Source organism: Nelumbo lutea, chromosome 1 (assembly GCF_056320005.1).
Source record: "Nelumbo lutea isolate HS-2025 chromosome 1, American lotus-T2T, whole genome shotgun sequence".
Lineage (NCBI taxonomy): Eukaryota > Viridiplantae > Streptophyta > Magnoliopsida > Proteales > Nelumbonaceae > Nelumbo > Nelumbo lutea.
Window position 1 is genome coordinate 190,780,415 of NC_142684.1, and position 15,306 is coordinate 190,795,720.

At 40.5% G+C, this 15,306-nt stretch overlaps 1 protein-coding gene across 2 annotated transcripts; it reads left to right on the top strand.

Annotated features, from left to right (window-relative positions):
- Positions 1 to 9,772: 9,772 nt before the first annotated feature.
- LOC148880015 (heat stress transcription factor B-2b-like) lies at positions 9,773 to 11,575 on the top strand. 2 transcript variants are annotated; one of them, XM_088961816.1, is made up of 3 exons: positions 9,801 to 9,947; positions 10,049 to 10,300; positions 10,456 to 11,575. In XM_088961816.1, exons 2-3 carry the CDS (start codon positions 10,052 to 10,054, stop codon positions 11,128 to 11,130), a joined length of 924 nt encoding a protein of 307 aa, XP_088817942.1. In that variant the 5' UTR covers positions 9,801 to 9,947; positions 10,049 to 10,051; the 3' UTR covers positions 11,131 to 11,575. The 2 variants fall into 2 exon arrangements, with proteins under 2 accessions (XP_088817941.1, XP_088817942.1); XM_088961815.1 differs by having other exon boundaries at positions 9,773 to 10,300.
- The last annotated feature ends 3,731 nt before the right edge of the window (positions 11,576 to 15,306 follow it).

The following is a 15,306-nucleotide window of genomic DNA, read 5'->3' on the forward strand; positions in this document are numbered from 1 at the left end:
ACACATTTGTTAGGATTTAGTTTCATGTTGTACTTGCATAGGATTTCAAATACACATTGTAAGTCACTTATTAAACAGACCAAAAATTGGGTTTTGACGACCATTTCGTCTACATAGCATTCAACTTTGTCGCTGATCAACGGCTCAAAAATCTGATTCACAAGTCTTTGGTAGGTCGCCCCAGCATTTTTCAGCCCAAAGGGCATGACCTTAGCAATACAAACCCAATTCGATTATGAAAGCCATTTTTTCTTCATCGGTGGGGTCCATCTTGATTTGGTTGTAGCCCGAGTATGCGTCCAGGAAACTCAACAACTCATGCCCTAAGGTTGCATCCACTAGACGATCAATCTTGGGGAGTGGAAAACAGTCTTTTGGACAGGCCCAATTCAGGTCGGTATAGTCGACGCACATGCGCCATTTACCGTTGGCCTTCTTTACCAGAATGGGGTTAGCCACCCAGCTCGGGTAATGGACCTCTCTAATGAAGTCGGCTGCAAGAAGTTTCCTGACCTCCTCGTCGACTATCCTCCAACGTTCTGGGGCTAGGTTGCGTTTCTTTTGTCTAATGGGCCTGACTACGGGATCAGTGTTTAACTTGTAGATATCACTCGAGTCTATGCCGGGCATTTCTGTCGCGGACCATGCAAATACGTCTAAATTTTTTAGTAGGAAGCTTACCAGTTGAGTTCGGAGAGGTTCTTTGGCCGCTTCTCCGATCTGGAGTGTCTTGGTCGGATCATCATCTAAAGTCGGGATGAGAACTGTTCCTTTGGTTGATGTAGCTTGCTCTTCAGGATACTCTACGGGCCGTTCAAGCTTGACACTTTCCGCTAGCTTGGCCTTCCGTTTGAGGGATGCAACGTAACACTTTCGAGACTCGAGCTGGTCGCCCCGGGCTACCCCTACTCCGAAGTCCGTGGGGAACTTCATTGTCAGGTAGTAGGTTGATACCACCGCGTGAAGCGTGTGGGTGATGGGTTGTCCTACGATGACATTATATGGGGAAGGCGTCGCAACCACTAGGAAGGCGTGCTTGAACCTCGCAATGTTGGGCCATGTTCCAATGTCCACAGGTAATGAGATTCGGCCGAGGGGCCTTACTTCTTCTCCACTGAAGCCCACAAAAGGGGTACTTGCGGGTTGGAGGTCGCTCTCCCTGAGCTGCAACTTGTCGAAGGTGCTCTTGAACAAGATGTCGGTCGAGCTTCCTGAATCCACCAAGACGCTTCAGACTTCAAAATCGTTGATCTTCATCCTGATGACTAACGTGTCATCGTGGGGATATTGGACTCCTCGTGCATCATCGTCGGTAAAGGATATGGGGTCCGTGGGCCATGGACGCTTTGACGGATTCTTCCCTTCACGCTCTAGTTCGCGGACCAAGGTCGTACCAGCTGCCGAGGTGCAGCCCATGACGATGGATCCACTGGTGATCATGTTGATCACTCCGCAGACAGGTCTTTCTTCGGGCGGTGGTCCCTACTCATTCAGCTTCTTACTGGACTCGAGAGCATCTCTCCTCTGCTCCCGTTGTCGATTTACTTGATTTTTACTGCTTTTTTGTACAAAGGTTTTTAAGTATCTGCGACGGATAAGTTCCTCAATCTCGTCGCAGAGGTTATTAAAGTTCTCGGTACTGTGACCGTGATCCTTATGGAAATGACAATACAAATTCTTGTTCCTAGTGGCAGGGTCCCCCTTCATCTGGGGTGGCCACCTTACAAATGGAGCATCTTTGATTGTCATTAAAATTTCCCCTCGCCTCACATTGAGGGGGGTGTAGTTCGTCCTTTTCTCTGGAGGAGCTCGAGGGTGCCATCCCCACCTGTTGTCTCCCCTGGTCGGGGACTTGCTCTTTTTCCTCTTATCTCTTCCGTGGTGCGCCTTGTCATCGTCCCTCCTCCTCTTCTCTACTAGGGCTCCGGCCTTTTGGTTCATTTCCTCTTTGGTCTCAATGAATCGGCCAGCGAGCTTAAGGAAAGCGGCGATGTCCTTGGGCTTGTTCATCGCCACATGCCACTTGAACTCCTGGTGGGTGACTCCTCTCTTTGTTGCAGTGAGTCTCACCACGGGGTCCAAGCTCGGGATCAAGAGGTAGGTGTCATTGAAGTGCTTGATGTAGTTTTGGATGGACTCTCAAGGTGAATGCTCATACGAACTGTGCCCAACTCTGGATTGCCCCAGATGGGAGGTTTCTATACCACGTGCGCGCTACTCCTCTGAAGGTCGTGGAGAAGGCGACACACATGCAAGCTTCACTAGCCCCGACGAGGTGCATCTGGGACTGGAAGGAGTCTACATGGTCACTCGGGTCAAACGACCCGTCGTACTTGTCTAGAGGAGGTACCTTGAAGTCTTTTGGCATGGGAGCTACCAGGAGATTAGGAGAGAGGGGAGATGACACTGAGAGAAGAGGGGTGGTCCTCGCGACTCTCGGGCTCGCTACTGTCTTACCTTTGGGTTGCTCAGGTTGACTAGGCTCCACGAGCTGTTCAGGGATTATCGCGCGACGAGCCTTGGGGTGCCGCCTTCGTTGCTTCCTGGCGGAATCTGCATTGGTACTGCTTGCTTCAGTGGTATTGGGCCGGGTCTTGGCCTGGTGAGAATCAGGCTGGCTTCCGCGGATTGAAGGGCCTTGTTCAGAGCTCGCGACCAAGACTTTGAATCGGTTGCCCGTCAATGAGGCTTCCAATTGCACGCGCTAAAACAGACCGGCCTTGGTGGGGCGAGCGCTTTCAGATCTGCCTTGTAGCCTCGAGGTGGTGGGAGCTATTGGCTCCCTCCTGCTACGGGATGAGGCTTGGGAGGTTTCTCCTTGGTGAGGATGGTTGCTTTGGCAGCGGTTGAGCGACTACTGGTTCTATGGCGTTATTGGGCACCGCGACTGGGTTGGTTGTCGACTTTGCTGTAGCGTTGGGAACTGATGCTGGTAAAAATGACACAGGACTTGCTGCTGGTAGTGTTGAAGCTGCTGGACTCGCTGCATCAGAGCCTGAATAGCCCGCACACACTGCACTAGGTCACCCGGTTGGTTTTACCCCATGGCGGGGGGAACCATGGAGGGTTCAATGAAGGTGGTGTTTACCATAGGAGGGAATGGGGTGTTCACCGCCTCGACGACCTAGGGTATGTCCAGTTGGGGACCCCAAAGGTGTTGAGAGGTACCGTAAACTAGCCGATGCATACGGCGGGGGCTTGAAGGCGCCCCCCAGAAGTGTTCGTTCCATTGTTCTACCCGACGTTGCTAGAAGACGCCATTAATGCTGGTGAAAGTTTGGTAGAGAAAGCTTTTTCAAACGTTCCCACAAACGGCGCCAATTGATGATGCACAATCCCGCCACTCCTAGCTGGAAGTGACTGAGCTTCTATCTGGCATTGGACAAGAGATACTTGCATGAAGAGAAATGAAGGAACCCGGGGTTACTCACCCAACGGGAACACTCCGATGCTTAAGTTAGTACTCGGCTGTGAGTTGGAGGAGAATAAGTTTGCAAGAAGATGAGAAAGTTAGAGAGTGGTGAATATGCAATACCTTGGCCCCCGGGGGGTTGGAGTCTTTATATACTAACATTCCAGCAGGTTCTGAGGGGCTGATCCCAAATCTCTGCCGCGACGATCTGTTGTCAGGTAACGATTCCGTTATCATCAGGACTGGAGAGTAGGTGGGCTAATGCGACCGTTGTGTGGTACGGTCCCACCAAGTAGGGGACAACCTCTGGGGTTGGTAGACACGACACCATCAGGAGAGAGACAATGAGTGCAATCCTCATATTTGGCAGGTACTGCGCCACCAAGCAAGGGACATGGGTGCAGCTTTTAGGGTTGACATGTACGGTTGTCAAACAGGAAGCTTCTCGTGGGACTCAGGGTTGCTTGGTAATGGACCCTATAGCGAGCTACCTTGTGGCGAGCTACTTGCGTCGAGCTGCTGGTGGCGTGCCAAGGTGATTCTGCCCGAGGTGAGTTGTCTCCGAGGTGGCTTATTTGCCTGGGTCTGCTATCGTGAACTTGGTTTCTTCGGTCTGCGAACTGGGATGGACTCGACCCGAAATACCTTCAGCTTGGGACGTTATTGTACCCGAGCTCGTTCAAAGGCAAGCTGATACTTGCTGAGTTGTCTTCTACGTCGTGTCATGTCCACGTGCCAATCTGCTCATGTCGAGTTGTCATTCATGTCGAATCACGTACACGTGTCGCCTGCTTATGAAGTCGGGCCAAATCACCCTTCATCAACAGTGCTTTTGGGCTGAACACATTCATCAATTCATGCCATGTCTATCTTTTTGGTAAAAAAGAAATAAGGGCAATTACTATTTTATCTGAATATCACGGTAACATGGTATTTCCAAGAATGTTCTCAACAGCTTCAACAGCATAGGCTGTTGGTATAAATATTTATTTTATCAATAAGCTATGTATAATTATATATTTTAAATATACATTATTTTATATTTAATTTATATTAATGTTTAATTTTTTTATTTATAAAAAAAATTAAAAATTGTAATTTAAAACTAAAAAAAGAATTTTTTTAGAAAAAAAAAATGGACAATGCACATATTTCAAACAATTACCCAAAATCAAAAAAGAACAAAGGAACATAAAGTTAATTATAACGTCTAAAAGTTTATATATACATACATTAAATATGTAACCCGTGATCTTATCAAACAAATCAATCACGTGAATTGAATGATTTTGACTGGATCAACATATAAACATGGATTTTATGAAAACGAGATGTAGAATGAATGACACGGTTGAACAAGTTGGATAAACGATAAGGTAAAAATCATGGTTTTCAAATTTGGACTGGACCGGACAGTCAAACTGTTTTTCCCAAAAATCAAAATTTTCTTCAAAACCATTGATTTTGGTCAGTGAATCGCCAAATCAGGTGATTAATTGTTTAAACCATTTAAATGATTTTGATCGTTTTTTATTTTTTTGAATTTTTTTTATTTTTTATTAAAACAGGCCAAACATTCAGTTCGAACAATCAAACTGTTCGACCCGATAACTGAACCGATTCAATCACTGGGTCGATTTTAAAAACCATGTTAAAAACACTGGTTTCAGTGATGTGCTACGACCAACACTATCATAGCAAAAGTGGGTTTGTGGAGGCAAAGGCAACAAGAAAAAACAAAGGCGAAATAGAACAACATCAATTGCGAATGCATGATATTTCCCTCCTTTCTAACCTGAATCCACGGTGGGCAGCTGTATACGGGAAGAATTTGTTTGATGTTGATTTTTTTTGGTGGGACCACGATGGCAATGTCACAACCTGACAGCCTGTGGCCGGCAATCAGAACTCAGAAGTGTAATACATGCTCAACGTTATAATTCATCTTTAATTTGTGTTTACACTGATCGCACAGCGCATGTATGTCTATATTCCATACCTTTAGCTTTAATTATGAAACCCGTGTAAGCTATCTGAGATGGATATATTATAAAATAATAGCAGCCCATAACGTCAGACAATTCCATTTCCACCTCCCACTTTTGCTCTTTAGTTTGTTTCCACAAGTTTTAACTTGCACGTTTTTTCCATCCATCATGTTACATGATTGACAAATGACAAGGATGAAATACTGAGAAAATTTTAAACATAGAGATAGAGCACGTCATTAAATACATCTTCCAAGGTTTCACTTCTCTCATTCCAATACGCCCACGCCACTGACGCATGCAAAACTGGGAAAAGAGTTAATTTTTATTTTTTATTATTATTTAGAGAAAATTTTTTCCATTAGTATCCTATATTTTAGGCTAAGTATCATTTTTTGTCTCAGACTTTAAAATGTGATAATTTAATATCTAAATTTTCAAAACATGTTAATTTAGCAATTATCATTAATCAACTGTTAAGTGACATTTGAAATGGTGCAAATGTTTTTTGAGTGTCATCTAATTTTCTTTATCAATCGCCCAAATATTGACAAGAAATAAACAATATCAAATCCTTGACTCTTCTATTCAATAAAGTTGGGGTTACGTCTCAATGGGCATCTAGTGACCCCAACTTTTTTAAATAGAAGAGAAAAGGTTTTGGGATTGTTCATTTGTTGTCAACTTTTGGATAATTGACACTCAAAGGGCATTTGTGTTTTCTCAAATACCACTTAACAACAGGTAGATACTAGATTGGCACGTTTTGAAAGTTTGGCACTGAATTGTTGCTTTTAAAGTTAGGGGACAAAAGTGGCACTAAACACAAAGTACAGGGTATTAATTAGGAATTTTCCTTATTATTAAATGTATGAATGAATGGAATATCTTTATTTTTTTTTTATTAATCATCTCTCTTTTAAATTTGCTAATTAGATTAGCCTACCTTTTCCCTTGCTTTCCCTACCTTTTCTTTTAAATTAAACATAGCCTTAGGCTACACTTGGGATTCCTTATTTTAAGGATTTACATCTTTTTGCAGTGAAAATATCCCTATGAACACTGAATTTTTAATCACAAAAAGGAGATAAATCTTTAAAATAAGGAATAACAAATGCAGCCTTAACGATAGCTCCTAATTAGAATTATGAATTTTTTGTTTAGAATTTTAAAATAAATGATGGAAAAAATAGCATTTTACTTTTTCATTAAAATGCACTTTTGGAAAAATACAATTCTCTGTGTGCTTAAGATATTACTCTTATTTTCAGTTCACCATTAAAATTAACACTATTCCCCATGATTTTAATAGAATAAAACCAATTTGTTTTAAAATAAACCACAAATAAGTGATGAATTTGTGGTTCAATTGTTTAGATCAAATGGATCAATTCGTGATGTTATAATTAAATGACAAAAGATAATACAGAGATTTTGTAAAAACGTTAGACACCTCTTTATCATTTAAACAAAAATAAATTGATAAATAAGAATTACTTTTTAATAAAAAATAAAGAAAATTAATTTATAACCCATGAACTAATTGATTAGGTCTAACAACTCAATACTTCAATTTGGCTCAACCATTGGATCATTAACCAAGTTTATTTTTCAACTCTAGTTCTAAACCCGACAACCGTGGTTCCAAAACCAATAAAATGGCCTTTTTCTATAGCTTTTTCGTTTTTTACTGTTTTTTTTTTTATTTTTTTTATTTTTTTAGGAAACATGGTTTGCTGATGTAAGTATGACATGGTGGTTACATGATGTGTCACACACAACAATATGTTTCCGGTCATAATGCCTCTCTTTGATGACTGACAGTATGACCAGAACTAGATAATGTACATGTAAACATGAATCAAAAAGTCAGTGCTCACATGTCATGGTTCTGAAAATGAACCATCAACAGAACAACTTCTTTTGCATTGTTTAGTTAAAAAAAATGCCATTTACAAAACTCTCTTTTAAAACTATAAATCTAACAACATCAACAACTTTTGCGAAAAGTGTCTTAGGGTGAAACAGATTCAAAACCTGACTAGGTGATAGGTTAATTGGTCCAACTATTTGATTCAATTGTGAGTTGAAAACACTAATGCAAGGATTTTTAAAACTGAATCGGACAACTAACTGGTCAAGGGTCTAGTTTCTGGGTCAAACAGTCTGATTCTACAAATTGAACGGACAATTTGTTCTAACAAAAAAATAAAAACCGATCAAACCATTAAACAATTTGAATGGTTCAACCACCCAGGTCAACGATTTGCTGATCAAATCAATGATTTTTTGGAAAAATAATAGTTCTAGGGAAAATGAAACCGATTACCTGACTGATTCCCAGTTTTTCTGGTCTGACCATCTGATCCAGTCCAGTTTTGAAAACCATGCACTAATGTACAAGTAGAAATATTTGAAGCAGGGTCATTACTTTGAAGGGAATAAATCCATCTCTCCACTATGCTTCAATGAGTTTGTCTTTGCTACATGGGTTCTAGCCATGGTTTTTAAAAACAAACCAGTGACGAATTGGTCAGGGGTCAGTTTATCAGTTCGAATGGTCCGACCATTCGATCCGAACGACTGGCCCATTTTGACAAAAAAAATAAAAAATTAAAAAAAATTAAAAAAAATTAAAAAATTAGAAAATGGTCAAAACCGTTCGAACTGTTAACTGGCCGGTTCAACGATTTACTGACCAAAATCAATGATTTTAAGGAAAAAAATGATTTTAAAGGAAAATAAACCGATTCCCGATTTTTCCAATCCGACCGTCCGATTTTGAAAATAGTGGTTATAGCCAAGCATACAAATGCCTATAAAAGGCTAATGCAGCATCTACTTGGAACGAAATTTGCTTTTTTTTTTTGCCAAGATTTATCTTATAGTTACATGTATTAATGAAAACTTAATCTACTAATTTGAGTAAAAATAGAAATTGAGCCTTTTATGTCACATTTGCCCATGCAAAATGTATTTGGGTCATTTGCATGGGCATGGGCAGCATTCTGATTACTATTTATTATATAAGACTGAGTTCCTAAGGTTCTGTTGGTTTGCAGTTTAAATCTGAGTCAGATATAATTTAATTTTCTAACTACTTGATATATTTATATCCATTTGTTTGTAACTATAGTTTGCACTCATACCTTATATAAAATTTGCACTTTTGGCACAGTTTGGAAAGAGTATAAAAACTACAAATTTAAACAAAATACAAGGTTTTACTCTACAAATTTGTATTTGTGTTTCTTCTAAACTGAGCCTTTCTGTCTTAATTGCATTCATTGACAGTTGTACACTTCGTACCACCTTCATTCTATATTGATTTTATATGTGGGTTCAACTATAATATGAATAAGATTTGATATCCGATAAATGTCCGATCAATCAACTGCAGATTATGTAAAATTTATAGATGGGTTTTGATTGGTCAAAACTCTTCTCATACCATATTTTTTCTGCATTATAGATTTTCCCTCACATCATAAGTATGGTTTTAAATGGCATGAGCCTTAACATGAACCAAACACAGCTTGGGAGAATTCAAGAAGGGCAAAGAACTTTTTTCATTCTCGGAGAAATAAAGAAGTTGGCATGAAAATTCTTTAAAATGAAGTTACATATTCCGTTGCCGGGAGTCGAATCCGATTCTCTCGGGTGAGAACCGAGTATCCTAACCAACTAGACTACAACGGAACTACGTCATAATGTTTCATTTTCTTCTTATGTTAAGTTTGGTTTGAAAAGTAGAAAATCCTTTACAAGCGTTACATAAATTTCTCAATTTTTTTACCTTCAAAGCAAACATAACTTTTAATGTACATTATTGTGTTGATAAGATGTCATCGATGCACCAGATATGTCGCCAATCATTTTCTACGTGAGATTCAGGGTACCCAACTGTCTTTTTTCCCTTTATCGACTGAGAAAGGAGTGATCCCTTTAGCTCACCCAAGCGGCCCAGCCCAGCCAGAAAATTTCTTGGCTTGGGCTGGGTTTTGTTGTGTTCAGGGTCGACCGGACCCTTGTATTTTAATGGTCAACACTTGACCAAACAAAATTACGTGTGATGTGAGAGACGTGAGGTGAGAGAGATTTAGAAACTAGAATGGAAGAAAATAGACAGAGGGGCCGAAACTGGAGAGAACCACTCGAGAGTTTCTTTTAGGTTAGGGGTCGAAGAAACCGGACCCTTGACACGTGTTGTCTTTGCTTCAATACATGACTGGTTTCACAAGTGGATATGGTAACGTTATCTCCAGTAGTTGAAGGCCTCCACGAACTTACCGACACGTGGAGGAAAGAACCGGGTAAACGAAACACCAAGAGAAGCTTCTGGAAAAGACGAAAGAGGACCTTCTCGTGCCTTCTCTTCTGTAATCCTGGTGGTGGGATGTGGGCGCCCCTTTTCCTTCCTTTTCATTCTGCCGCTTACTATCCCTCCCCCTATAATTTAATACACGACGAAGCTTCTAGAAACAACAGAGCTCATCTCCCTCTCTCCTCTCTCTTCCCCCTCTCCACCACCCCACCGAAATCCCTTTGTCTGTATTTTTTTTTTCTCTTAGCAGTGATTGTTCCTGGTTTCTCCTTTGATCTTAGATTTTTTATTTTTATTTTTTTTATAATTTTTCTTTTTTTTTAGACCATGGCTCCACCGCCGGTCGAACAGATGGGTGAATCAACTGCTGGTGATGGGCAGAGGTCTCTGCCGACGCCTTTTCTGACGAAAACATACCAGCTCGTGGATGATCCTTCTATTGACGACGTGATTTCATGGAATGAGGATGGTTCCACTTTCATCGTCTGGCGACCAGCTGAGTTCGCCAGAGATCTGCTACCGAAATATTTCAAGCACAACAATTTTTCAAGCTTCGTTAGACAGCTTAATACATACGTGAGTATCCTTTCTTAGTTTATTTATAAGAAGAAAGAAAGATTGTAGATTTGCTCGCTTTTCGATTTTCGATGTCTAAAAATTTGTTTTTTTCCTTCATTTTCAACGGGTAGGAATATAACCCCTTTTGTTTATTAAATTTGTTAACAATGCAGGGCTTCCGAAAGATTGTTCCTGATCGATGGGAATTCGCGAATGACTGTTTCCGCAGAGGAGAAAAAAAGCTTCTCTGCGACATTCACCGCCGTAAAATATCACCGGCCGTCACAGCGGCTGCCGTTACCACAACAGCAGTCCCGGTCGTGCGGGCGGGATCCCCGACGAATTCGAGCGACGAGCAAGTCGTCACCTCCACCTCGCCACCTTCGAACGTTCCCGCTACGGCGTGTAGAGCAACAAGCTGCAACAGCGCGGCGGAGCTTCTCGATGAGAACGAACGACTTAGGAAAGAGAATATGCACCTGAAGCACGAACTAACCCAGTTGAAGAACCTTTGCAACAGTATCCTCGTTTTGATGACGAAGTACGCCAATAGTCAGCAAGAAAACTGTAGCTTCTTGGCAGAGAAGCCGCCGCTCGATCTCTTGCCGGTGAAGCGTATTTCGGAAGATTCTGATGCCGACACTTTGGTGGGGCAGAGCCGAGTGAAGACTGAAGAGGAGATCAGTCCACGGTTATTTGGTGTTCCCATCGGCGTTAAAAGAGCAAGAGGATGTGAGGAGGAGGAGGAACAGGAAGAGCAGCTGCAGCCACCTGGTCCTGAAGCAGAGCCGTGGGATCAGCAGAAGTCGGAGAATCAGAACCATTCGTGGCTCAAAATCCCAATCTAACCAGAGAGGGTATGCAATTGAAGGTGACCGGTGTAAAGAATCGAGCAATTTCAGTGGAAGAGAGAGAGAGTGCAGATACGGGATGCGCATTAGGGAGAGAAAAGGATGATGACTGGACACGTGTCATGTGCACAAATCACGTGGTTCATCATCCTGCGTCTTCTACTTCAAGTTATAATCTATCTATTCCAAGTTCTAACCTCGGGGTCGGGGAGTAAAACCTAAAAGAACCCTAGGTGGAAGTAGAATGAATGAATCAAGAAGCTTCTTGTTTTGTTTCTATTTTTTTTCTTTATAAATTATAATATATACTTTGTTCTTTATTATGGGCCCCACTCCTTTTGGGCATTGATCCAAATCATCCCTTCGTGGGTTGTTTTGGTTGGGTAATGTAAATGGGAGAAAGCCCAAGAAGAAAAAGGAAACGAAAGGATTTGTATTGGAACGCTCTCGAATCTCGATGGTGGGGACTGGGGATGATGAATGTTTATGATCCTTCGTGGTGAAAGAAACTTCTAGCGCTCTCTCTCTCTCTCTCTCTATGGATATCTAATGAGTATTATCATTCTGTCGTGGCAGACGGAGAGGTATATAATATAGATTTATATATAATATATTAAAAGCAAGTTGATCCTTTATTTGGTTGAGAATAGATGTTGACCTAGATCGAAGTATCAGGAGGGTTTGTCAGGATTCGTGGTGGTCTCACCTCACGGCAAAAGGTATGATGTGTTGGGCAAGTGGATCCGAATCCGAACTCCCATAAAGTGGGAAAGAAGGGGGCGAATAGGCACACTCGTAGTTTGTTATCGGGTGATTTACCGGAGGCCGGATCTCCTGCCCACTGCTTCCTACCCACGTTTCTGTTCACGCTATAAATTTTGGACACAATGTTTTACGATAAATCAAGGACTCGGGGTAGCTCGCCAAATGAACAGTTCCAATCCAGTTATTTGATCTGATTCTCAATCAATTATCAATGCTCTTAACAGAAGAGGAGACATCGCTTGGCACTTTTTGGACTGCTGTCAGAAACTTTCAACTTATTTTCTTGCTTCAATAGCTTAAAATTTGTAGATATTAATTGTTTATATAATGTTCCTGCACGTGAACTTGCAAAATGGTGTAAAAATACAGTGCACGAACATCTCTCTTCCCCATTATCCCTCTTTTCTTCCTCATAGACTCTTTTGTATCTATTTCTGTTCTCTAATATATTTTGCCTTAACTATAAAAAAAAAAAAAAATTATGTAATAGGACGGACATTATGTCCATCCCATCGGAACTCACTCATTATTTCAATTAATTTTTTAATCTAAAATTAATTAATTTTTTCCTTTCCCAAGAACCCTAAATAGTCTCGTTTTCTCCATTCCATTCTCCACAGCTTACTGTTCCAGAAAACTTCACTGACATCTGGCAACTAACAACCTACGACATGTTCACTAACTTCTTATTTTCTCTGTATTCCATCAGCTAACCTTTTTCTATTCTCCATAACGTCTTATTCCAAGAGATTTGATCGATATTTGGCAACCTGCAACCTGTAACCCGCAACTGACAACCAGCAACCAAAGAGATTACTATGCCTAACCAAAAGAAAACAAAAAATAAGTAAATCAAATAAAATAGAACATATATAACTACTGGTGAGAAGAACCTAGTTGGAAGAAATATAAGAAAATAATGCTCAATTTTTTCTTGTATTGATTAAGGTTACTTAACCACCAGCGTATCAGTGAGCACATTTTCTATTGCCGGCTACCGATTGTTAGTTGTCGGATGTCGATGAAATATCTTGGAATAGGACGTTATGGAGAATAGAAGAAGATTAACCAATGGAGTATGGAGAGAATAAGATGCCGGTGAGCACGTCGCTTATTGCCAGTTCCCGATTGTAGGATGTCAATAAAGTTTCCTAGAACAGTACACTACGGAGAATGGAATGGAGAGAACGAGATTATTAGGGATCTTGGGAAGGGGAAAGATTAATAATTTTTAGGTTAAAAAATTAATTATGTTAATGGGTGAGTTCTGACGGGATGGACATAACACCCGTCTTATTACATAATTACATCCCATTGAATTCACATGCAATTGTGCACATGTGAAGAAGAGGCACATGCTAGTGGACATCTGGACATGTATCCAAAATTTATGGTGTGGATAGGAAGCTGTTGATAGGAGATCCGGCCTCCATTTACCAAGACATCCTAATTTCTTAGGGGACATTTGGGCATTTTTTTTTACTGTTGTCCAAAATTTCTATTTTCGTATATCCCTTGTCACTCACATTACTGTTGCGCATTTGAAACATCTCCCTTGTCACTCACAAGGAAATGCTGCCAATATACGAAAATGGTACGTGGGTAACACATCACCCAAAGTAGTATTGTATGATAAACATGAGATCCAATGTAGTATTTGTATGATATTTTTATTCAATTTTTAAAACTTGTGGTGACGAATATTTAGATTCCTGCACGAAATGAAACAAAAAGAAAATCTACATACATGGAGATCCGACTATCTATTTTATCCATCGGACTCCATATAGCATTCAATGTATCGTTGCTGATACCTCCACTTCTCTCTGTAGGAGCTTCCACCTTAATTTCCATCATCCATCCACCGGCGGTAACTGGAAACCACGAGATAATCTCGTAAACTCAATGGATGGAAGACAGAGAAGATTGCTTTCACTCACTTGGCCTGCGGAAGAATTGCATCATAATGTCAATTCAAAGCATGAAATTGGAAAAAGTGGTCATGTCCGAATTGTACTCATGGGGAAGGTCTATTTGTAGGCTCAAAATACTATCGAAGTAAGTGCCGGATCAGAATTGATGTTAATTCATGGGTGGGTATTAATGCATAGAGTGGAGATTGTGGTCCTTTTAAATATTTATAACTCTACAGTGTAAATTAGAAATCTGCATTATATAAATCCATACTTCTCCATTGTATTAATTGTAGGAGCAATCAGTTTGCTCAATGACAGCCATAAAGTACATATGAACTACAACCACTCAATCTCTCACTTGCATTTATGTCGTGGAACAAAATGATGGGTTCCACGATTTACCAATCAATCATTAAATTCAGCCAATCCGATCCAAGCAGATACAGATGCAACCACATCAATATTATATGCATAATAAATCACCCATTTGAATTAGAAAGAGAGAGATCAAAATGGTCACGACGGGTATTGGGTTTAAGTGGCAATCATATTGCATATACAATAATATAAAAGTCAAAAAGGTGTTAATAAAGTGTAACACTTGATTTGCTAGCCCTTAAAAGTCCCGTCAAAATGAATGGATATAAAAAAAATTTATGATACGGGAAAGACATGGCATTGAGTTGAAAGAGCTTTACTGGTCAAAATCCACTTATGAATTTTCATAAATATCACCTCGCAACTGATAACCATATCCATAAATAAATGTATTTGACTCTAAATTAATAAATTTGTGGATTTATGCATTGTGCTCCGAAATTGTATTCCATATGCGGTCTGATTATTCTTGATTCAGATGATGTATTTATATAATTAGGTTGGATTACGTGTGTACATTAAAAAAAATATTTTTTAATTTCCTTATTTCAAAAAATAAAGTGGATTCAAATTAAATCTGGTCTGAGATCTTCAAATTCGATCGAATTTGGATTTTAAGGTCTATTTGCTTTGCAGCCAGAATCAAAATTTAAATGGTCTGTTCTCATAACCTCTTTGGTTCAAATAGGAATCAAAATCGAAATTGGAATAAGCTGAACTGGGATTTCATTCCCAAGGGAGAGGGAGGAATGGGAGCCAGATTTGGAACCGGAATCAGAATTGAAATGATCTATTCTCTTTACTTGTTTGGTTCAAGCAGGAATCAAAATCGGAATTGAAACAAGCTGGAATGGGATTTCATTCTTGATGAAGGGGAATTTGACCCGACCTCATAATTAAGAGACACGTGGATGAGACTCGGCATAAGTGACAACTCAACATGATCAGATCGGCACGTGGACATGACTCAACGCGGGTGACAGTTCAGCATAAATCAGCTCGCTACAAAGCAACCTCGGGTACGCTGGTACCCCGAACTAAAGTTACTTCGGGCCAAGATCGTCCCAGTATCAGCTCGCGACCAAGACAACAGTGCCAAGTCTGCTATAGGTCG

What these genes read in the sequence shown, in the direction of transcription:
- LOC148880015 (XM_088961815.1), top strand. Translation starts at nt 10,052, where the DNA reads ATGGCTCCACCGCCGGTCGAACAGATGGGTGAATCAACTGCTGGTGAT. An exon ending in TTAGACAGCTTAATACATAC is followed by an intron (nt 10,301 to 10,455) that starts GTGAGTATCCTT and finishes TTAACAATGCAG; the next exon opens with GGCTTCCGAAAGATTGTTCC.